At 40.4% G+C, this 24,341-nt stretch overlaps 1 protein-coding gene across 4 annotated transcripts in view; it reads left to right on the forward strand.

The window, feature by feature from the left end:
• Positions 1-4,032: 4,032 nt before the first annotated feature.
• The window catches only part of HP1BP3 (heterochromatin protein 1, binding protein 3), a 35,562-nt gene continuing 15,253 nt past the window's right edge, over positions 4,033-24,341 (forward strand). Inside the window, exons 1-7 of one of the 4 annotated variants that reach the window (XM_014534342.1) lie at positions 4,033-4,229; positions 4,652-4,751; positions 10,577-10,730; positions 12,299-12,458; positions 16,074-16,217; positions 18,050-18,130; positions 19,524-19,678. In XM_014534342.1, the coding sequence (XP_014389828.1) occupies positions 4,134-4,229; positions 4,652-4,751; positions 10,577-10,730; positions 12,299-12,458; positions 16,074-16,217; positions 18,050-18,130; positions 19,524-19,678 (890 nt within the window). In that variant the 5' untranslated portion in view covers positions 4,033-4,133. The remainder of the gene's footprint in view (positions 4,230-4,651; positions 4,752-10,576; positions 10,731-12,298; positions 12,459-16,073; positions 16,218-18,049; positions 18,131-19,523; positions 19,679-24,341) is intronic. The other 3 variants (XM_014534343.1, XM_005859695.2, XM_014534344.1) reach the window with 3 other exon arrangements.

The raw sequence follows: 24,341 nt of genomic DNA on the forward strand, positions 1-24,341 counted from the left end.
ACTTGCTTCGCTGCCTTTATCTTGGCTCCGCTCTCCCCCCGCCTTCTGCTCGCGCACCGCACCGGCCGCTGCCCGCCTCTTTGTCTCTGCTGTTCTTTCCTTCATGTTGGTCTCTGCGGTCTGGGCGCGTGTCGCGAGCTGTGGGCGCTGCTGGCCAAGCCCCGCCGCCGGCGCGACCGGACCTAAGCTTTCCTTTTTCCGTATGGCGTTCCTAGAGCTTGGAACTCGCCGCAGCTTAGATGACGTAGTTTTAATGAACACAGTCAGTCTTGTGAGTGTGAGCGTTTGTAAAGAGACGGAGGCGAGAGTGGTGACCCGAGAGCCTCAGGTGCGAGTTCCGACACCTAGCGGACCTTTGTCTGGGACCGAGGGAGAGTCCGCCCCAGCGCGGAGGAATGGCCGCGGGGAACTCACGGCCCTTCCGCGCATAAATATTCCCTGTCTTACTTCCGTGCTTCCTAATGTTTCTTTACACTGAGGAGTGGGGATGCAGTTAGAAATACACGAAGGCTTCGCCTGGGGCGTTAGAGTGAAGTTAGACCAGTCATTTGTTTGGTTGGGGAAGATACTTCAATTTTGTTTTATCTGGCATAGGTGTTAAGTTATTAGGAACTTTCTAATTTTTAAATTTTATTGCTCCTTTCAAAAGCTTAATGTGTTGTGCTTCAAAGTAGAAGCAATATCATAGAGGGTTTTTTGGCTTTGCTTTTAATGTTAGTTGGAAGATTGAGGAGGAAGTGTCCAGAACTCTTCCTGTAAAGGTGAAGATCCTGTGTAGACAGTGATTGCCTTTTGAGGGAGGGCATGTAGGGTCCATAGTGTCTGTGCCCACGATAGACACGAATTAAGTACACACTGATTTATCAGAGTGTGAAAGTGAAACAGTAAGTCGCCAGCAGTCAAATTATAGGCACCCTTTTTCTGACAGGACCCAGTAAGTCTAAATATAGGGAAAGACTTGAGATTGGAAAATTTTGATCTATTTCTTGCTTAGCTGATGACATTAGAATGTATTGCATACTTTGTGGTAAAATATGAAATAATAATACTTTCCCTAAAAATCAAGGGTATCAGTAAACTGAAATATATTGTTAAGCTCCTATTTGTCTGTTGCTTTCTCTTAATACAGAGAAAGTTATCTAAAACGCTGAAATTCTGGACTTTTTTCTTTTGCAATTTTTCCTTTATTGCATGTATTAAAATAACTTGCATTTCCCTTGACAAAAGCAAATTTTTGTATTGTCAATCTAACATTAAATTTAAAGAAACAAATCAGATGATTGACTAGAGAGGGACCACAGGTAAACTCAGGTTGTTTTGGGCACATATAGGAACCCAGGTGAAAACTATAAGTTTCATCTTTTTTTTTCATTCAACAAGTATTTTTTGAACTCATTCTATGCCTGTATGTTCTTAGACACCAAGTATGCAACAGTGAATCAGCTAGATAAGATCTCTGGCAAGGAATAAGTGATGAGGCAGCCTAAAAGTCTGATCACTCAGAACTGCAGCAACAAAAATTAAATTAATAGGTACATGATGGTGTTAGGGCAGAGTGAATTAACCATTCATATGGTTTCCTTAGCTCTCTAATGAACAGTGATGCTAAAGAAAGTACTATAAAGGGAAGCTTTAAATTCCATCGTCTTTACAAAGAAAAGTCAGAGCTGAGACAAACATTTCTTAATATTTATCTCAAATAACATGTTCTTTACATATATTGGATATAGTATTAAGCACTATCAGATGTCATTGTTCATTCAACTTTTTCCCCCAATATTGATCCAGCACCCACTATGTTTGGACACTTGTAGGTGCTGAGAATACAGTGGTGAATTTAAGTCTTAGCCCTTTTAGTGCTTATATTCCATTGGAGAGATACATACTAAACGAGTAAACAGACATATATTAAATTTTAGGTGGTGTAAAATGCTGTAAAGAAACCTGAAGAAGACTAAGAGGGGTGGGAGATTTTTCTGATGGGGGATAACATTGAGTAGAAACCTGATTGAAGCCTCTAGGAAAAGAGTGTTCCAGTTTAAGAGAACAGCAAGTGCAAACACTGATACAGGGATGGTCAAGGAACAGTCCAGAGGCCAAAAGAAGATCTGTTTTGGGGGTTGACAGAGCAGAGTGATCCATATAGCAGTGGGATGTGAGATTAGTGAAATAAAAGAGGGGGTGCTAATTGGGAGGTCTTAAGAAGAAGGTCAGGATAGGGGTGGGGGCAAATCAACTATTTCTCACTCTGCTTATTTCTGAGATTATTCCAACCTGGGCATACTTTTTTATTTTGTTTTTTTAAATCCTCACCTGAGGATATGTTTTCATTGATTTTTAGAGAGAGGGGGAGAGAGAGAGACATTGATCACTTGCCAACTCTGGATGGAACCCCCACAGCCTTTTGATGTAGGGGAGGACACTCCAACAAACTGAGCCACCTGGCCAGGGCTGGGCATGCTTCTTATCTGATCTAATTTAAACTGTCATTCTGTCCTTAGAGAAGTAATGTCTGATGTCTTTATGGACCATGTGCCTGTTGTTGCCCTGATTTTAGTCAATTTTATCACTTTGACAGGTGTAGCTTCCTGTGCCCGCCTCCCTTTTTTAACCTGTTTGTTCTAATTTTTTAGTAATTAGTAAGTACAGAGTTGACTGGAAAGACTTTGACACTTTTTTCAGTATTTTGTTTACAGAGAAAATATTTTTAAAGATATCCTATGAATTAGAGATGCCTGAAGGTTTTGTTGACTTCACAATAGCATTTTCAATCTAGCTAGTGGGTTAAGAAAGATGAATTCATCAGCGATATCATTTTACCAAAATAACCTGATTATATTTTACTTCTATATAGTGTTCACATAATAAAAGCAGTTTTGTTTAGTCTTTTTGTTTTGTTTTTATGTATGCAAATATATTACTATCTAAGTGCTAGTGGATGAATGAGCAGATCTATATATTGAAAGTATTACAAGATAGACTTTTAGGTTTCAGAAAACTAAATAATGCCCGTAAACCCAGCCTGGCCCTCTGTTTACTATCTTGAATTCTTTCAGCTTTCCTTACAGCTGATTGACAATTCACAAGTCTGGTATTGCTCCTGATGTTTCCATAAAAAGATTTGCCCTGTACATGTGGAAACATTCTCTATGTTTGAATGTTTTGGATTTGTCCCAGTTGTTTTAGCTTGGGACTGTTACCTGACAAATGGAAAGCTCTTAAATTCCTAGATAAGGTTAGAATTTCAAGTAGACTAGCCTACCAACTCTATGTTAATGTTCATTAGCACAGAGATATAAACACTTAACTGATCACTTTCTCATGTTGTGGAGGGATTATAAAGTGTCATTGAGTCCCAAATGAGATTTTTGGCGGGGGCAGATGGTGTTAATGATCAGGTAAATTTTAGTGACATGGATTTTATCTTCGAATATTTAATTATATTCTGTGCTAGGTTTGCTTACATTAAAAATATGACAAAGTCTTAGAAGCATATTTCTGTTTTTATAGGTGATGGTCTAAATTTGCTTCTCTGGGTCTGGAGACTTCTAGTATGTTACATTCTTCAGTAGTTTTTTTGCCCCTTGTATTCTTTAGTGAAGATGGAATTAAGGTTACAGGTAATTTTCCTGACCCTTTTGAGAACAGTAACGATTAGTCTTTCCCCTTTAGTTAGCTGATCTTTGAGTAAAATTTGACTAAACTGTTCCTTAATCTTACTCTATTCTTTCTAAGTTCCTGATGGTAGAGGATGGGGTGGCACTTGGTTCCTTATGAGCTTTCTTGTCCTTGTCGCCTGTGTTCATGTGGAAGGTGCAACAGCTGCTGTGGCTTGTGCGTTTGTTAGTCGCTGCTTTACATAGTCTGTATTTTGATAGAGATTTTATCTTTCTGAATAACTGACCAGATCATCTATCATTTAATTCTTAAGTATTATAAATTTTTGTTCCCTTTGCATGTGTATTAAATGTAGACGTTTTAGTTTAGTTTTGTTTTTGTTAATCTTCACACAAGGTTTTTTCTGTGCTTTAGGTTGACTTTTCACCATACTGAAACCATTAGGAAAAAATCCTTGTGGTTAACAGCAGAGGCTTCAGAGTGTAACCTGTACTGGGGCCTAGAAATTATTTTAAATGGCGACTGATATGTCTCAAGGTGAACTCGTCCATCCTAAGGCACTCCCACTTATAGTAGGAGCTCAGCTGATCCACGCGGACAAGTTAGGTGAGGTAGGGGCTGACATATTCTTGAAGCTCACTCTCGGATCAGTCCTTGACTTCAAGCTCTACTGGGTCCTTCTTGGTATATGTTCCTTCCCCTACTTTGGGGAATCTGGATTGTGAATCTGAAAAAATAAAATCTACAGAATTCTTTTCATCTCTCCTTTTCCTTCAAATTTCTAAGAAAACTTCCAACCTTCTATATTTATTCTCAATCAAGTATAATTAGTTGTTTCCCTTTGAAATTCTTGCTAAAAGAAAGTATTTTGAAAAGTACTTCTTTAAAATCATATTTCACTTCAAAAAAACTTGTTAAAATTAATTTGCATCAGATTTGGGAGTAGACTTAGAATTCACCATCTTCTGATACCCAATTAGGCCCCTTGGGAAAGAGGGAACAAAGAATTTTTTAATGCTGTCTCTTTTCTTAGAAGGTAGAAGATAGCGCCATGCCGATTCGACGAACTGTGAATTCTACCCGGGAAACTCCTCCCAAAAGCAAGCCTGCTGAGGGGGAAGAAGGAAAGCCAGGTAAAATAAAGCAGTGAACAACTTCAAAAGGCAAAAGTTTTAACTCCAATTTGGAGTGTCCTGTAAATTTCCTTGAACTTAATATTTTTTTTCATAGCTAAGTGTTTCGGAGGAACAATTGAAAAGAGAAGTGGTACCTGTCGGTATGTCATGTCCAGACCATATGGGCAAAATAAGGGTTTCATCTTAACTCTAAAGATTTTTGGAAGGTGAAAAATCTCATGTTCTTGGAATTAAAAACAGATAAATTGTTGGCGAGAACAGAAACAGTCAGAGAATAGCTTCTGGGCATACAGTGTCATGGGAATGAAGATTCTGGAAGAATGGAGGACTTGGGTCTTCAGGATGGACAGTGGAAAACCCACCCAGAATCCAGGAAGCCTTAAGGGAGCAAATAGGTGACCAAAACACTGGTTTATTACTTTGGTATTGGTGGAGAGTAGATTGGCCAGACGGAGGTGGGAATGTAATGAATTGAGAAAAATGTAGAGCCATCAACCTGCTCCTTCCTTTGTGGCATCTCTGACCACCTCTTCTCCTTTCCCCCTTTTTTTTTTCTTTATCCTTTAAAAAATTTTTTCATTCATTTTAGAGAGGGGTGGAGAGAGAATGTGAAACATCAATTTGACATTCCACTTATTCATGCATTAATAGGTTGATTCTTGTATGTACCCTGGCCTGGAATCGACCTGCAATCTTAGCTAATCAGGATGACACTCTAACCCAGTGGTCACCAACTGGTGGTCCACGGACCACTGGTGGTTCATGAAGTCCAAAAGGTTGGCGACCGCTGCTCTAACCAACTGAGTTACCCAGCCAGGGCCCTTACCCTTTTCCTTTTCTCCTCTCTCCCTTGCACTTTATCTCAGGTTTTCCAGGATGAACACATGGGGCTGTCCCTGTCATGACTGTTAGAACCAAGAACTGATAGAAAAGGAATTAAAAATATATGCACCCTTGTTCTTGTTGTCTTTATCCCTTGGTTCACCAGGGTTATAATCTTTTCAATCTGAGCCAGCCTTTTGTCTCAAAATCCTCAGGTAAATATTATAAGCAGCAATTTGTGTACCCTGGCGTAAGGCATTAGGTGACATGGGAATCAGCATATTAAAATAAGTGCTGGTGCCGAAACCGGTTTGGCTCAGTGGATAGAGCGTCGGCCTGCGGACTGGGGGGTCCCGGGTTCGGTTCCGGTCAAGGGCATGTACCTGGGTTGCGAGCACATCCCCGGTGGGAGGTGTGCAGGAGGCAGCTGGTCGATGTTTCTCTCTCATCGATGTTTCTGGCTCTCTGTCTCTCTCCCTTCCTCTCTGTGAAAAATCAATAAAATATATTTAAAAAAAAAAAAAAATAAGTGCTGGTGAGTTGAAGATGAGTTATGTTGTCTAGCACTGAGATAAGCCCCTTGGTGGCCCATCTTTTTGGTTTTTTTGTTAATCCTCACCCAAGGATATTTTTCCCATTGATTTTTTTTTTAATATACTTTTATTGATTTCAGAGAGGAAGGGAGAGGGAGAGATAGAAACATCAATGATGAGTGAGAATCATTGATCGGCCGCCTCCTGCACGCTCCCCACTGGGGATCGAGCCCACAACCTGGGCATGTGCCCTTGACTGGAATTGAACCCGGGACCCTTTAATCCGCAGGCCAACGCTCTATCCACTGAGCCAAACCAGCTAGGACTCCCATTGATTTTTTGAGTGAGTGGAAGGAAGGGGGAGAGACAAAGAGAGGGAAACATCAATGTGAGAGAGACATTGGTTGCCTCCCACATGCTCCCCAACTGGGGCCAGGGATTTAACTTGCAACCGAGTTATGTGCCCTTGACCAGAATTGAACCTGAGACCCTTCAGTCCGAGGGCCAACACTATACCCACTAGGTAGATGAGCCAAACCAGCTAGGGCCTGGTGGCCCATCTTGATCCATATTTGTTTAATAGCTAGATGAAGCCACTAAGTTACTAGTAACATCAGTGTTCAGAATATATGCTAGAGGGCTCCACGTATAACGTATTAGAAAGGTCAACCAAGAATTTATAAAGAACCAGTAAGTCACTTCACAAATTGTATGTTTAGTAATCTCTCTACCCCATTATAGTATTTTTATTTTGTACATGGGAATAATTAGATTTATATTTTAAAATTTATAAATCCTACATTTTACACAGAGGTACACATAATAGTATAATGAGTTGGAAACAATATCTAATACATAATCCATACTCAATATTGTTGAATGAACCTTTATTAAGCCATCAACCATTAAGCAATTATTCTTGAGAAAAGAATGTGAAATTAAATTTATAGCTCTATTACTACAGTAAAACCCAATAAACCATTCTTAGCTTTTCATCCCTTTTGAGTAAGGAAATCTATAATAATAAAAGCGTAATATGCAAATCGACCGGAAAACTGTCTGAATGACCATGCTATGACACCCACTGCTTCTAGGCCAGCCAAGGTGAGTGTGATGCAATTGGTCGGGGGCCCAGCCATCGCCCCATGATCACCTGCAGAGGGAGGCTCAGGCCACCAACCAGCGGGTGGGCAGGGCCTCCCTCTGCAGGGGCAATCCATCTGGGAGCCCCAGCTGGGTGGGTGGGGTCTACCTCTTTGAAACAATCGATTGTGGAGCCCTGCTATTGATTGCCCCAAAGAGGGAAGCCCAGGCTACCTGGCCAGCGGTGCTGCAGAAGGTAGGCGGGGCTATCGATCACGGGGCTCCCAGACTGAGAAGGTGCGGGCCTGGCTGAAGGACCCTCCCCCACCCCCAAGTGCATGAATTTTGTGCACTGGGCCTCTAGTATATAAATAAATATACATATGACTAATAGTGATTTTTTAAAAATATATTTTTATTGATTTTTTACGGAGAGGAATGGAGAGGGACAGAGAGTTAGAAATATTGATGAGTGAGAAACATCGACCAGCTGCCTCCTGCACACTCCCCACTGGGGAGGTGCCCACAACCCAGGTACATGCCCTTGACTGGAATCGAACCTGGGACCTTTCAGTCCCCAGTCCGATGCTCTATCCACTGAGCCAAACCGGTTAGGGCAATAGTGATTTCTTTTTATTCTCACAGCCAATTAGGTTGAAACATTGGGGAAAGGAGCAGTAAAAGGTAATCGTGATTAAGTGCATCTTGCACTTACCTGTATCACCAGATACCATCCTATCTAATAAAGAGGGAATATGCTAATTGACCCCCAAGGATGGCAGCGCCCACAGCCAATAAGGAGGGAATATGCTAATCGACTGCCACACCCTCAGAGATGGTGGCGCCCGCTGGCACGAGGCACAGGCAAGCCTCAGATGGTGGCTGCCCAAGGCTCAGGTAACCAGGGCCAGGCAAGGCTTGTGCTGCCAGCAGTGGCAGCAGCAGAGGTGTGATGGGGGTGTCGCCTTCCCCTGATCGCCTCCCGCCCCTGAAGGCTCCCGGACTGTGAGAGGGGTCAGGCTGGGCTGAGGAACCCCCCCTTCAGTGTATGAATTTTCATGCACCAGGCCTCTAGTATTACATAATAGGAGCCTAATATGCTAAGTGTCTGGTCGTTCGGTTGGCCGTTCAACCAACCAAAGCGTAATATGCTAATGATATGCTAAGACTGCTCAACCACTCGCTATGACATGCACTGACCACCAGGGGGCAGTCAGTCAACCAGTCGACCAGTCACTATGACATGCAAGGACCACCGGGGCCGCAGATGCTCTGACCAGTAGGTTAATTGGCTGCTGGGATTCAGCTGATCGGGACTGAGTGAGAGGGCCGGACACGCCCTGGAGCCCTCCCCGGCCCTGATTGTGCACCAATGGGATCCCTGGGCCTGGCCTGCGTCCTCTTGCAATCTGGGACCCCTTGGAGAAAGTTGGTGAGCAGAGGAGCCCAAAGGAGGATGGGAATCACCCATGTAATAATACAAGTGCTAGTCTACAGACTTCCCCTAAAACATTTTATTTAGTCCTCATAACTCTTCGAAGTAAGGTTACTGAGACTTGGAGATGTGAAAGAACTTGCCTAAGATATTAAGCTGGCAAGTTATAAACACTGAACTTGAATCCAGGTGTTTCTATCTTAACACCCTCAATTTTGGCTAAACATATATCAGAGGATTTTCAATTAACGTGCAAGTCTAGTTGAAGAGCATAATCCAGGATGAGATTTACAAATGTTAGTTGACCATCCTGAAATTTATGGTTTAGAAATTTAATTTGAGAAACTAGAAAATCCTTTAGAATTGTATATATGTGATTTGGTTATAAGAAGGAAGTGGCATTTTAAAAAGTTCTCTTATTTATATTGAAGGCCATAAGGAAGCCTTCATCATCATGCAATAATTTGTATAATTTAAGTGATCAAACTTTTCAAATAAATTTTTGTTTTTTGCCACGAGTCCTTTTTTTTTTTTTTAATATTTTATTGATTTTTTACAGAGAGGAAGGGAGAGGGATAGAGAGTTAGAAACATGGATGAGAAACATCGATCAGCTGCCTCCTGCACACCCCCCACTGGGGATGTGCCCGCAACCAAGGTACATGCCCTTGACCGGAATCGAACCTGGGACCCTTCAGTCTGCAGGCTGATGCTCTAGCCACTGAGCCAAACTGGTTAGGGTACGAGTCCTTTTCTTTAAAAAAAAAAATTTTTTTAATTTATTTTTAGAGGGAGAGAGAAGAGAAAAAGAAACATCGATGTGAGAGCAGAACATCAATAGGCTGCCTCTTATACACCCCCTACCAGGGACTGAGCCAAAACCTGGACATGTGCCCTGTGACCTTTTGGTGGTTTAGGTGTATGAGATGATGCCTAAACAACTGAGCCACACCAGCCAGGATTTGAGTCCTTTTCTTTGAAGTCCCTGCTAACCATTTCTTGGGGCTCTGTATTTTATAGTAGTTGCTCAAAGACATGCTAACAAAAGACACAAACAACTGCAGACCTCAGTATTCCCTCTCAGGTTTCTACTCTTGCCTCAGTCATTTTACTTGGAAAGCACATGTTAAAAGTAGCCTTAACATGCATTAAGTCATGGCTCAGTGGGTGAGCGTCAACCTATGAACCAGGAGGTCATGGTTTGATTCCTGGTCAGGGCACATGCCTGGGTTGCAGGCTCAATCCCCAGTGTGGGGCATTCAGAAGGCGGTTGGCTGATCAATGATTCTCTTTTATCAATGTTTCTGTCTCTCCCTCTTCCTTCCTCTCTAAAAACATGTTTTTAAAAAAAAAGAAGAAGAAAATGGCCCAGCCAGCATGGCTCAGTAGTTGAGCATCAACCTATGAACCAGGAAGTCACCGTTCAATGCCCGTTCAGGGCACATGTCCCGGTTGGGGGCTCATTCCCCAGTGGGGGACTAGCAGGAGTCAGCTGATCAATAATTCTCTCTTATCGTTGATGTTTTTATCTCTCCCTCTCTATAATCAGTAAAAATATATTTTGAGAAAAAGAAAATACATGTTAATTTTCTGTTACTTATTCCCTTACTAAACATTATCTGTTAAGTTATGAAATGGCTAATCTTTTAATTCTGGGTCTCATCATTAATATTGTAGATACTTGATTTGAGGTAAAATAAGTTTCTCTTGTGTAATTTCCTGGTCTGTATCCATTTCTCGCACAATTGTCTGGATAAACACCTTGCATAGTCAACTTGAATGACATCAGTAGGGAAAGAAAACTGTACTCATAAGTCACTTGTTCATTTTAAAATCTATTGGTTAATTGGGACATTTGTCTTACATGTTTAATAAGATAAACCTTTACCCTTTTATTGAGTCAAGCTCTAATATGTCTACTTGGTGCAATTCTGCTCACCTGATTTTTAGAACCAGACATAAGTTCAGAGGAATCTGTCTCCACTGTAGAAGAACAAGAGAATGAAACTCCACCTGCTACATCTAGTGAGACAGAGCAACCAAAGGGGGAACCTGAGAATGCAGAGAAGGAAGAAAACAAGTCCTCTGAGGAAACCAAAAAGGAGTAAGGAGTTATGCCTTGTTGCTATATGTAATTAAAGTATGTAAAAGGACTGTAGACAAGATTGTTGGGGTTTGTTTTTAAATATGTTTTTATTGTTTTCTGAGAGAGGATAGGGGAGAGAGAGGGGGATAAAAACATCAATAATGAGAGAGAATCATCGATCGACTGTCTCCTGCATGCTCCCTACTGGGGATTGAGCCTGCAACCTGGGATGTACCCTGACTGGGAATAGAACCACGACCTCCTGGTTCATGGGTTGATTGATGCTCAACCACTGAGCCACACCAGCCGATCTGTAGACAAAATTGTTTTAAAGTGTCATAATACTGGTTTATGCTAGATATTTGCTTTTTTGTTTTATGTTTTAGAATTACCATTTGAAATAGGTTTATTATGTAGATGTATGGCCTATTAGAATGTGTAGTGGTTGTCAAAACAATGGTTTGGGGTCCTCAAACTTTTTAAACAGGGGGCCAGGCCAGTTCACTGTTCCTCAGACCTTTGGAGGGCCAGAGTATAGTTTAAAAAACTATGAACAAATTCCTATGCACACTGCACATATCTTATTTTGAAGTAAAAAAACAAAACGGGAACAAATACAATATTTGTATTTGCGTGTGGCCCGCGGGCCGTAGTTTGATGACCCCTGGAGATAATCCAAAATTCCTTCCTTTTGGCTTTGGAATGTGTTTTTGTGCTTATAATTCATTGTGGGAGTGTCTGATATTTTAAGCATTGACATAATTTCAAATGAAACGTTATTATAAAAATCTGACCTTGCCCTGGCCCATGTCCTCAGTGGTTAGAGGTATCGGCCATTGCATCAAAGGGTTCCAGGTTTAATTCCTGGTAGATGCAGGTTCCATCCCTGGCCCGGTTGGGAGGAAACCAATTGATGTGTCTCTGTCATATCAATGTTTCTCTCCCTTCCTCTCTCCCCTATTCCCTTCCTCCCTTCCACTCTTTCCAAAAAATCAATGGCAAAAAAATATCCTTGGGTGAGGATTAATAACAAAAAAATCAGTTGGATTGGTGTCATCACGTGCCCCAAAAGGTTGCTGGTTTTATTCTGGGTCGGGGCACATGGCCCAGGTTGCAGGCTTGATCCCCAGTAGGAGACGTGTAGGAGGCAGCTGATCAATGTTTTGTTCTCAATGTTGTTTCTCTCTCCCTTCCTGTCTAAAATCAGTTAAAAAAAAAAAAAAAGATAATTTAGTAATAACTATACCTTTTAGATGTAATCCTCAGGGAATCCTTTATCCCAGTTACATGGGTATACATAAAATCTAGAATTTTTTGTTGTTAATCCTCACCCAAGGATATTTTCCCATTAATTTTTAGAGGATGTGGAAAGGAGAGCAACACCACTTAGCAACACCAGCCAGGGCAGCACCCTACTTTTTTTTTTAATGTTTTATTTAGTAAAATTTTGTTAAAATACGTGTCACCTTAGTGTGGAAGTAAATTAAAGCATTAATTTTTATCCTTCCTCCTTCTTTTTCTCTTTCTGACTTTATGCCCCTTTCTGGAAAGTTTATTTTGCACAATAACAATTCTTTATTTTAAAGAGAGAAAGATCAGTCTAAAGAAAAGGAGAAGAAAGTGAAAAAAACAATACCTTCCTGGGCTACTCTTTCTGCCAGCCAGCTCGCGAGGGCCCAGAGACAAACACCGATGGCCTCCTCCCCACGTCCCAAGATGGATGCAATCCTAACTGAGGCCATTAAGGCAAGTTTTTACTTCCAGAAATTTATTGTAGGTTTATTCTGTTCTTCTTTTGCTTGTTTGGGAATGGTATACTCCTGTCCGTCCAGACATCAGAAATGTTGCTCTGCTTCCTAAAAGAGAATAGAAGGAAACCATTTTGAAGTTTGTTTCTTTTTTTTTTAAATATATTTTATTGATTTTCTACAGAGAGGAAGGGAGAGGGATAGAGAGTTAGAAATATCGATGAGAGAGAAACATCGATCAGCTGCCTCCTGCACACCCCCTCCTGGGGATGTGCCTGCAACCAAGGTACATGCCCTTGACTGGAATCGAACCTGGGACCCTTTAGTCCACAGGCTGACGCTTTATCCACTGAGCCAAACCAGTCAGGGCGAAGTTTGTTTCTTATAATGTAATTATATTTGATGAGCACTTGTTTATTTTTTTTAAATTCAGATTTCCCATAGCAAGTTATTTTAAACATCTTTAGATTTTTTTTTTTAACACAGTTTACTGATTGAGTATTGTTTTATTTGAAGGCTTAACGTGTTAATTCATTCAACAAATATTTAAGGGCTAATTTCTCTGTGTCAGGCAACTCTACAAATGATATAGTATAGATAGGACAAAACAGGGCCCTTGCCCTTATGAAATCTAATGGTGGTTCAGGGTAACTGAATAATGTTGAGAACTTCGATCTTAAAAAAATATACCATCTATCCTTAATTCCATTTTCAAAGATGAGTGTCTAGTGGTTATCTTTCAAACCTGAGTTATAAGAAATTCTCTTACTACTTTGCCTCATCACCTAACCATTCCAAAATACTTGCAAAATGCTGTAATCCATTGACTTTAATTAGCTTATGTGATCATCAGATACGGTTTTATTTTAAATTTTTAAAAATATATTTTTCTTGCTCTGACCGGTTTGGCTCAGTGGATAGAGCGTCAGCCTGCGGACTGAGGGGTCCCAGGTTCGATTCTGGTCAAGGGCCTGTGCCTTGGTTGCGGGCACATCCCCAGTGGGGGGTGTGCAGGAGGCAGTTGATCGATGTTTCTCTCCCATCGATGTTTCTGACTCTCTATCCCTCTCCCTTCCTCTCTGTAAAAAAATCAATATATAAAAAAAGAAAAAATATTTTTTTTTCTCTTGATTTCAGAGAGAGAGGAAGGGAGAGGGAGATAGAAAGAAACATCAATGATGAAAGAGAATCATTGATCAGCTGCCTTCTGCACGCCCCACACTGGGGATCGAGCCTGCAACCCGGGCATGTGCCCTGACCAAGAATTGAACCGTGACCTCTTGGTTCCTAGGTCGATGCTGAACCCCTGAGCCACGCCAGCTGGGCCTTATTTTAATTTTTTTTTTTTTTTATTTCAGAGAGGAAGGGAGAGGGAGATAGAAAGAAACATCAATGATGAAAGAGAATCATTGATCAGCTGCCTTCTGCACGCCCCACACTGGGGATCGAGCCTGCAACCCGGGCATGTGCCCTGACCAAGAATTGAACCGTGACCTCTTGGTTCCTAGGTCGATGCTGAACCACTGAGCCACGCCAGCTGGGCCTTATTTTAATTTTTTTTTTTTTTTATTTCAGAGAGGAAGGGAGAGGGAGAGAGAGATAGAAACATCAATGATGAGAGAGAATCATTGATTGGCTGCCTTTTGCACGCCCCCAACTGGGGATCGAGCCCGCAACCCGGGCATGTGCCCTTGACTGGAATCGAACCTGGGACCCTTCAGTCCGCAGTCCGACGCTCTATCCACTGAGCTAAACCAGCTAGGGCCTTATTTTAATTTTTTTTTAAAATATATTTTATTGATTTTTTACAGACAGGAAGGGAGAGGGATAGAGAGTTAGAAACATCGATGAGAGAGAAACATCGATCAGCTGCCTCCTGCATACCCCCCACTGGGGCTGTGCCTGCAACCAAGGTACATGCCCTTGACTGGAATCAAACCCGGGACCCTTGAGTCCGCAGGCTGACGCTCTATCCACTGAGCCAAACCGGTCAGGGCCCTTATTTTAATTTTTAAGGTTATCTTTTAACCTGACCTTGCCATTTTTTTGTGTAAACTTTTCTAGTTAATTTTGCTTTGTTTTATATGAGCCATAGACTTCTTCATTTTAGGTACCTTGTCCTTAGAGCTGAGCTAGAAATGGGGGGAGAGATAGAGATCAGTTTAACTAAGGGTGGTGTTTATAGGAAAGAGCAACCTGGAGGTCATTCTCAGAATTTGAGAAGACTGCACTGACACAAACTGGAAAAGGCTTTGTTTTCAGACCTCTCCCTGTACTCTTTCAAGAGTGCTCTCAACTCAGTAAGAAAACTTTCTTATTTTAGATAGCTTCACTATAGAGATCTCTTTTCTTTATGTTGCCTTTCTTCAAGGATTTCCCTTCAAGACCTCTCAGCCTAGGATTGGAGGAGTAGAATAGAATTACAGTGAGGACAGGGAAGGGTCTGAAATTTTAAAATATTAAAACAGTATAATTAGACCTAAAGAATAGTTTGAATATGAGTATGCATATTCCATGCAGTGTAATAAATCATGGTTTTAGACCACTGGTAATATTTTCTGGATCAAACAAGATTCCTGATGTCTACTTCCATCTCATTGTCAGTTTGGAGAAGCAAGGGATTGTTTTAACATGAAAGAGTTCTTTTTTGGCCTATTTTCTTTCCTTTGTTTTTTAATAAGATCAGGAGTCTACAATAGGTTGTAATAGGTCAGAGACATTAACTTGAAGTGGACTCATATTAACAGAATTTCTTTTGTGTTGCACAATCTTTTCTTGTCTGAGTTGTTTTCCTTTATTGTCAAAATGTGTAAGATAACACTCAACCAAGTCTTTACCCAATGAGAATGAGTATGCGCTACATTTAGTTTATAGACAATGGCAACACAAAATTGTTAGACTAGCCCATGAGAGAAATAACAGGTGCTATTTAAGTGTGCTTCAAAATGTAAAGCATTTGAAAATATTTGCTGCCTTAAGTGACACAATGACCTGCTTAAGTCTTCCATGGGCATTAGTCAAATGAAATATAGATACATAGAATGGAAATGGAAGAGGGCACGTTAAATTGCAATTTAATGCCCTGTTGTTATCTAAAATGCCCCTTAAGCTTTGCCACCTATAAATCCAGTTTTATGCCATTTATTCAGATTATCTTCACTTAGGTTCTCTGCCGACACTCACACAAAGCTTGCAGAGAAATACTGATCTGGTGTGCCAAAACTTATTCCATAAAATAGGCGAGGTCTGTGATCCAATGTTCTGCTTTCCTTGTTTTAATGCTAATGATTGTCTTCTAAATATAAAATAGAATTAAAATGGAATGAGGTTCTTCATTAACACAAAATATTGTTCACGTGTTGTATCTTCTCTGGTATTTTGAACAATTTAATTTTAAAATGTTGTTGCAGAAATATTTTAATTCTTCATTTCTCCACAGCCGTGATGAACTGAACTTACCTGAGATACTGTTCATTCGTTCTTGCCATTTTTTTCATCCATTATTAAGTTCATTTCCAAAATAATTTATTTTGAAAACCTGTGTAAGCTTCTCTGTTTAAAGAAAAGCAGTGAGTTGAAAGTAATGTGTATGGTTTGGTAAATTGTTTTCTAGGCATGCTTCCAGAAGAGTGGTGCATCAGTTGTTGCTATTCGAAAATATATCATCCATAAGTACCCTTCTCTGGAGTTGGAGAGAAGGGGCTACCTCCTTAAACAAGCACTGAAAAGAGAATTAAATAGAGGTGTCATCAAACAGGTATTACACAGTTGTTGGTAATAAGATCATTCCAACATATAAGTCCATAGTTAGTAACATTTAGGCTTTTTATAACTTTTTTGTTAAAAATAAGTTAACTTGATGAAATGCTTAAGCTTAACCTAGTTTTACTATCTGAGACTAGGTTTCCAAATCACTGCCAGTTACCTTTTATAACTAGTCTAGACAGCAGAAGCAATTGGATAGTGTAATTATTTTCTAGCTGCTTGTACATTTAATTGGATTTTCTTTGGAGGCTTTGTGCTGTAGATGAGAAGCAAGGTTAAGGAATCCTTTTATTACAGCAGCAAAATGATAATTGCTTTTGTCTTGGATTTGTTAGTTTTAAAGCCTTGCTAAACTAATATTGATTTGAAGCATAAATCTGTGATAATTTGCATAGTACACCAAAACGTTGCTTAGAATCATGCAAATATAAAGCGAGAATGGACTTTACACTTTCTTCAGAGGGATGAAATAACTACCGAGGTCCCATGGGAGTGGCGAAGGTGGTTATTTAAGGACCCAGTTCACTGCATTCCCAGAGTCCTCTTGCCTTTTTATCTTTCTGCCTAGATCAGGGGTGGGCAAACTTTTTGACTCGAGGGCCACAATGGGTTCTTAAACTGGACCGGAGGGCCGGAACAAAAGCATGGATGGAGTGTTTGTGTGAACTAATATAAATTCAAAGTAAACATCATTACATAAAAGGGTACGGTCTTTTTTTTTTTTTTTAGTTTTATTCATTTCAAACAGGCCGGATCCGGCCCGCGGGCCGTAGTTTGCCCACGGCTGGCCTAGATTGATTAATATAGAATTCTGTGCCACTCAGGCATTTAAACTCTTTGGGAACTTTCAACCAGTACTTAATTCCACCAGAATATATAGGTGTCTCCTGTGTGCCAGGTGCTTGTGGGACCCATCAGGGAGGAAAACAGATTTCTGCTGTGTGGAGCTTACATTCTAGCTTTCTCAAAATGTCAAACTGATATGTAAATGGGTCTTTAAAATAATCATCAATCAAAAGATATTATCTAACCAATATAATCAGAACCAAAGACCTGTCCTATATCACAGTGTATGTTAGCACAGTTTGTGAGCTGGCTTTGTGTTTTTCTTTATGAAAATAATGGTTTGTAACCTATTCTTGCCTCGTAGCCTGACCCTCTGCTTGATGTTTATAAGCTGGAAACATTGCAGCTAGATTGCTATGTTCATAGCAGTGTGGGTAAAGCTAAAGTGTGGAGGACTCAGGTTAATGTAAATCAACTTTAAAGTTCTATGAAAGTGCTTTGTAAACTATGGAAAGGAAATATGTGGTATGACTTACGTAACCTTTCCCATATATAGGAAAAATCTATAGTGGGCAAACTGGGAGGCATTATGGCCTGAGATGAAGTAGGCTGTAAACTTTTGCCAAGTAGCAATCGCCCTTTCAAGACAGAAGATTTTTCATTTTCCCCAGCAGATTGTCCCTTCTTTCCATGGGACTTTTTTTTTTTTTTGGACTGGGGAATTTTATAATAGACAATCTGGTATCACAATAGCATTCTTCCCCAAATTTGTAGATGAGGAAACGAAAGCTGAGGGTTTACAGGGTTGTTCAATATTGAATAGCTAGATAGTACCATAAATAGGATTCAGTCCCGTCTTTTGACTAATCCATTGTTTGTTTGCTTCTCTCTGACAAGTTGAACAGCATTTTACATTAGTTCTTGTATTACTGTTCCCTGTAATTTGCTTATTAATCTGATATAAAGTTATAAATGTGAATACTAGAATAATTTAAAATAAAAATGTTGGTTATTACAATTAAATTTAATTTACTTTAGGTAAAAGGGAAGGGTGCTTCTGGGAGTTTTGTTGTGGTCCAGAAATCAAGAAAAACCCCTCAAAAATCCAGAAACAGAAAGGTAAGAAGTCTATACCATAGTTTGATTGTACACGTTGATACTGTTACTACTACTCAAAATAGCAACTTTGTGCCGTGCCCTGTGCCACGTTTGCCCTTTTATTAAGTCCTAGAAAGGTTACAAGTAATTTACTCATTCTTGCCCACCTAGTGAACAGAATAGACAGTGTGCAAATCCAAGCACTCCAACCCCAGAGTCTGGACTTAACTGCCCTGTTAAGTTATGGGAAGCTGTATGAAATTATCCTACTTTTTGTGAAATATAAACTACAAGAGGCACACAAAAAAACACCCCCCCCCCAAAAAAAAACACCCTAAAAAATAAATAAACTACAAGAGGCAAACAAGCATATTTCTACTCATTATTATATCCCAAAACTATTCTCAGAGCCAGTTTTTCTTCTCTTTCCTCCTCTCCAAGATACATAATTTCATTTATGGAAAGTATTCAGTAATAAAGTGAAATAACTATCCATGCCCTGGCTGGTTTGGCTCAGTGGATGGAGCATCGGCCTGTGGACTGAAGGGTCCCGGGTTCTATTCCAGTCAAGGGCATGTACCTTGGTTGCAGGCACATCCCCAGTAGGGGGTGTGCAGGAGGCAGCTGATCGATGTTTCTCTCTCATTGATGTTTCTAACTCTATATCCCTCTCCCTTCCTGTCTGTAAAAAATCAATAAAATATATTAAATAAATAACTGAGTTCTGGGGGGAGGGGGGTAACTATCCAGTATTTCCTCTATGTTAGTTGAAATAATGAATATTCCTCTACATCTTTATTTTCACAACTCTGAAAATTTTTGTACTTTTTTCATAAAACTGGCAAGCACTTTCAAAATGAACTGTGCAGTGCTTTTTGGTGCTCTATGATACTTTTTCATTGTTTGTTAATGAATTAAGGCCTTTCAATAAAGTCTGGAATTCTTTTTTTAATTTATTTTTAATACATTTTTATTGATTTCAGAGAGAAAGGGAGAGAGAGAGAAACATTAATGTTGAGAGAGAATCATTGATCGTCTGCCTCCTGCAGGCCCCCTACTGGGGATCAAGCCCACAACCCAGGCTGTGCCCCGACAGGGAGTCAAACCAAGGAATCAAACCATGACCACCTGGTTCATAGGCCAACCCTCAACCACTGAGAAACACAGGCCAGGCCCGGTTTTTATTTTTATATGTATTTTTAACTCGCTCAATCTGAAATTTGAATCTTACATTGCCACACAAGTAAAATTACAGCACTGTGATATGATTTCTTTGAATGTGAAAAGAATGATAATTTTGAATTGGTTGGTTGATTTGGCAGCCAACTTAGAAAAAGCCTTTGAGTTGAATATAGAAGCATTTGTATCAAAAGCTCTACATTCTGTAATGATAATTTTTGATATTATATTTCAGAACAGGAGCTCTGCAGTGGATCCAGAACCACAAGTAAAATTGGAGGATATCCTCCCACTGGCCTTTACTCGCCTTTGTGAACCTAAAGAAGCTTCCTACAGTCTCATCAGAAAATATGTGTCTCAGTATTACCCTAAACTTAGAGTGGATATCAGGTATGACCTGTTGGCCTGGATTTTAAAGCATAGATATTTGTTATTCCCTTAGCCCCTTTTCATGAGAAAGGAGAAAGATTAAATATTCAAAGGATTATTGTTAGCTGAGCGAGGAATAAAACTTTTTTTGTGGATTTAATTTTTTGTCTCATTATGTGTTCTTTTTCATATCTCCATATGTAGTTTGTTTTTTTGGAAACCCAAACTGCATGTTAACTTTTATAAGACACTCATAGAGTAACTTTTTTTTTAAATTGATTTCAGAGAGGAAGGGAGAGAGAGAAACATCAGTGATGAGCGAGAATCATTGATCAGCTGCCTCCTGCATGCCGCACACTGAGGACCGAACCTGAAACCCGGGCGTGTGCCCTTGATCGGAATCAAAACCAGGACCCTTCAGTCCCAGGCTGAAGCTCTATCCACTGAGTCATACTGGCTAGGGCAGCATTAAACTCTTAATGTCCTCTCATCTACTCATTTTTAAATTATTTTTTCTAATTTTTTTTTTATTGTGGTAAAATACACAAATATAAAATTTACCACTTAACCATTTTAAAGTATTTTTTTTTATTGATTTCAGAGAGGAAGGGAGAGGGAGGGAGAGAGAAACATCAGTGATGAGCGAGAATCATTGATAAGCTGCCTCCTGCTTGGGGATCTAGCCTGAAACCCGTGCATGTGCCCTGACTGGGCATCCAAGGGTGACCTAGTTCATAGGTCCAATCTCAACCACCGAGCCATGCCGGCCAGGCCATCTTAACCATTTTTAAATGTACAGTTTTTAATGGTATTAAATCCTATGTAATAGAAGCCTAATATGCTAAGTGTCTGATTGTCGTTCAACCAATCAAAGTGTAATATGCTAATGATATGCAAAGGCCGTTCAACTGCTTGCTATGACATGCACTGACCACAAGGGGTAGATAGTTGACTGGTAGGCTAGCTTGCTGCTGGGGTCCGGCCGATTGTGACTGAGTGATATCGTGACTGAGTGAGACGATGGTGACTGGGCTGGACATGCCCTGGAGCCCTCCAAGCTGAGCAACCACCCGTGTTCCTCCCCGATCATGCACCGGTGGGGTCCCTCAGCCTGGCCTGCGCCCTCTTGCAATCTGGGACCCCTTCAGATATGTTGGAGAGCCGGTTTCAGCCCCATTCCACAGGCCAGGCCAAGGGACCCCACTGGTGCACGAATTTGTGCACTGGGCCTCTAATGTATTCATAATGTACTACCAACAGCATCATCCATCTGTAGAATTCTTTTTATCTTGTAAAATTGCAGCTTGGTACCTATTAAGCAAGAACTGCTCATTTTCTTTTCCTCCAGACCCTGGTACCACCATTCTACCTTCTGTCTCTGATTTTGTAACCTGGTTCTTCCACTGCCTTGTTATGTGACCTTGGAGAAATGACTTGAGTTTTCTATGTCACTTAATTTACCCTTCAGTAAAGTATGGGAAATAATAGTACCTGTTTCTTGGGGTTGTTGAGTTATCTTATTTAGAACAGCACTTGGCACCATAGTACATGCAAAATGGTGTGTTATAGATTAGAGAATTTTTCAGAAAATAGCTGTGCCTAGGAGTTAGTAGTAAGTTAAAAACATGGGCATTGATTACGTCTAGACCAATGGTTCTCAACCTGTGGGTCGAGACCCCTTTGGGGGTAGAACGACCCTTTCACGGGTCGCCTAAGACCATCAGAAAACACATGTAATTACATATTGTTTTTGTGATTAATCACTATGCTTTAATTATGTTCAATATGTAACAATGAAAATACATCCTGCATATCAGATATTTACATGACGATTCATAACAGTAGCAAAATTACAGTTTATGAAGTAGAACGAAAATAATTTTATGGTTGGGGGTCACCACAACATGAGGAACTGTATTAAAGGGTCGTGGCATTAGGAAGGTTGAGAACCACTGGTCTAGACGAATGTGTAGAATTAAGTGGCATGACAATGGAGAAAAGGATGGGAAAGGAGCTTCATTAGAAATGTCAGAGGCAGGGGTTGGCATTCTTTTTGGGGAACTGAAAGAAGCCTGGGTCTGATTGGATCTAGCTTAACAAGGGGAGGGACCATATCACCAAAGGCTTTGGAGCTGGATTGAGGCATTTACACCTGACACCTGTTTTGTTGAGTAACAGTAATAAAGATATATCTTGCCCTAGCCAGTTGTTCAGTGGTTAGAGCATCGGACTGCAGGGTCCTGGGTTCCATTCCGGTCAAGGGCATGTACCTTGGTTGCAGGCTTCTTCCCTTCCAGGGCTCATGCAGGAGGCAGCCAATGGATGTGTTTCTCTCACATCGCTATTTCTCTGTCTTTCCCTCTTCTACTCTCTCTAAAAATCAATGGAAAAATATCCTCAGGTAACGATTTTTTAAAATAAATAATAAAATAAAAATCTATGAAAAATTCTCGGGTGAGGAGTAACAAAAATAAACAAACATCTTCGTAGGCATATTGACCTTAGAGTGGAGTGCAGTGTGAAAACAGCAGCACAGTGCCCAGTAAAGAGGGCATGGTGGCTTGTATTAAGGTTATGGCCGTGATTAGAGAGAGAGCCATTCTGAGAATCATTAAAGCAGTTGGTAAATAAGTTTTATCTGAAGATAGGAATGATAGAACTTTGAGTGAATGGTGGGATTCTTGCCTAGGACAAGGTATATGCTGACATAATTTGTGCTGAAGGGAACTAATGTAACTGATACTCATTCCTGGAGCATTTGAACCCAGATTAGGAAGATTCTTTTCAGACCAGTTATTTAATTTAATAAAAGAGTCAGGGTTTCAGTGTTTTACTTAAGCTGTGATTACCCCCATTAGAAAACAGCCTTTAAGCAATCTAACTTATAAAGCAAGTAAGAGAAAAATTTTCACAGTTAAATTATTCGCTCAGTTATGTTCCCAAAGCTCTTTGCCCATACTTTAACCCTAACTCTTATCATTCTCTACCATAATTATGTATTCATTATCTTCTAACTTCCTTGAGTTTAATGACCAGATCTATGTGTTTATTCTTGCATAACCATACTAAGTACCTAGTAAATGTTTGTGGAATGAACGACTTAAGAGAGTGTGTATGTTTTGGGTCTTAGCATAAATCATATTTCTCCTGAATGGAACCACACTGGCTTAGAAATTTTTTCATTGGGAGTTGTTTTTATTGGGAGTTTTTTCATTTGAAGTGTCAGGGGGTGTATAAGATTTGATGGTATAGTTCCTACTCTATAGCATCCTGTTAGAACATGGGGGATCCCTTCTACTCTTCTTCCCCAAGCATATGGATGATGCCATTAATGACTCTATTGCAACTCAGCTTGTAATACTTAGTGATTATAAAAAATTCAAAATTGCCCAGCCAGTGTTGCTCAGTGGTTGAGCGTCAACCAATGCACCAAGAGGTCACCAGGTCAATTCCCTTTCAGGGCACATGCAGGGGTTTTAGGCTCGATCCCTAGGGGGCATGCAAGAGGTGGCCAATTGATGTTGATGTTTCTCTCTCATTGCTATTTCTATCTCTCACTTTCCCTCTCTAAAAATCAATAAAAACACTTTTTAACAAAAGATTCAGCCTTATGAGCATAACCAATGGACATAAGACACTGGGGGGTAGGGGAAGCCGGGGTATTGTCAAGGGCGGGGAAAAAAAGGACACATATGTAATACCCTTTGTAATGCTTTAAGCAATAAAAAAAATTAAAAAAAATAAATAAAGATGTTGAATGAGCTTAAAAAAAAAAAAAAGATTCAGCCTTAGCCAGTTTGGCTTAGTGGATAGAGCTTCAGCCTGTGGACTGAAAGGTCCCAGGTTCGAATCCAGTCAAGGGCACGTACCTCAGTTGCAGGCTGATCCCCAGCGGCCGCATAGGGGAGGCAATCAAATCAATGTTTCTCTCTCACTTCGTTTCTCTCTTTGTCTCTTCCCCTCCCTCCCACTCTCTAAAAATCAATGGAAAAGTGTCCTCGGGTGAGGATTAACAAAAAACAAAAATAAAATAAAAATTTTAAAAAGATTCAAAGTTTCTTCTCCAAAGAAAAAGATCAAAGCTCAGTGATGCACCTCAAATGATAATAGTGGGGCCGTCATTATTCTGCACCACTGATCTTTTCTGTCTAACGAGCAGCTAACCAGTTTCAAATAAGTTGCTTGATACTCTGTTCATTTGGGGGCTGTTCTAGTAATTCTTGAGAGGTGTGGCAAAACATGTCACCAAACCTTTGGATTGTGATTAAGCCTTTCTTCCTGTTGTTGGCCCCCATGTAAAGTTTTCCATTTGACTATCTTGTTCCATACCACATACCCTTTAGGTCCTAAGTCAACTTGTTTTCTCCCTGCACCTGAGGTTCCCTAGCTGCCATTCAGGCTTCTGCCCCTTGACAGAACAGCTCTTGCTTCAACACTTTGTTCTTCTGTTATTTTTCTTATGTTTTTTGTTTTTCTTTTTTTTAAATATATTTTATTGATTTTTTACAGAGAGGAAGGGAGAGAGATAGAGAGTCAGAAACCTCGATGAGAGAGAAACATCGATCAGCTGCCTCCTGCACATCTACTGGGGGATGTGCCCGCAACCCAGGTACATGCCCTTGACCGGAATCGAACCTGGGACCTTTCAGTCCGCAGGCCGACGCTCTATCCACTGAGCCAAACC

The sequence above is a fragment of the Myotis brandtii genome, unplaced genomic scaffold (genome assembly GCF_000412655.1).
Source record: "Myotis brandtii unplaced genomic scaffold, ASM41265v1 scaffold129, whole genome shotgun sequence".
NCBI classification, from domain to species: domain Eukaryota; kingdom Metazoa; phylum Chordata; class Mammalia; order Chiroptera; family Vespertilionidae; genus Myotis; species Myotis brandtii.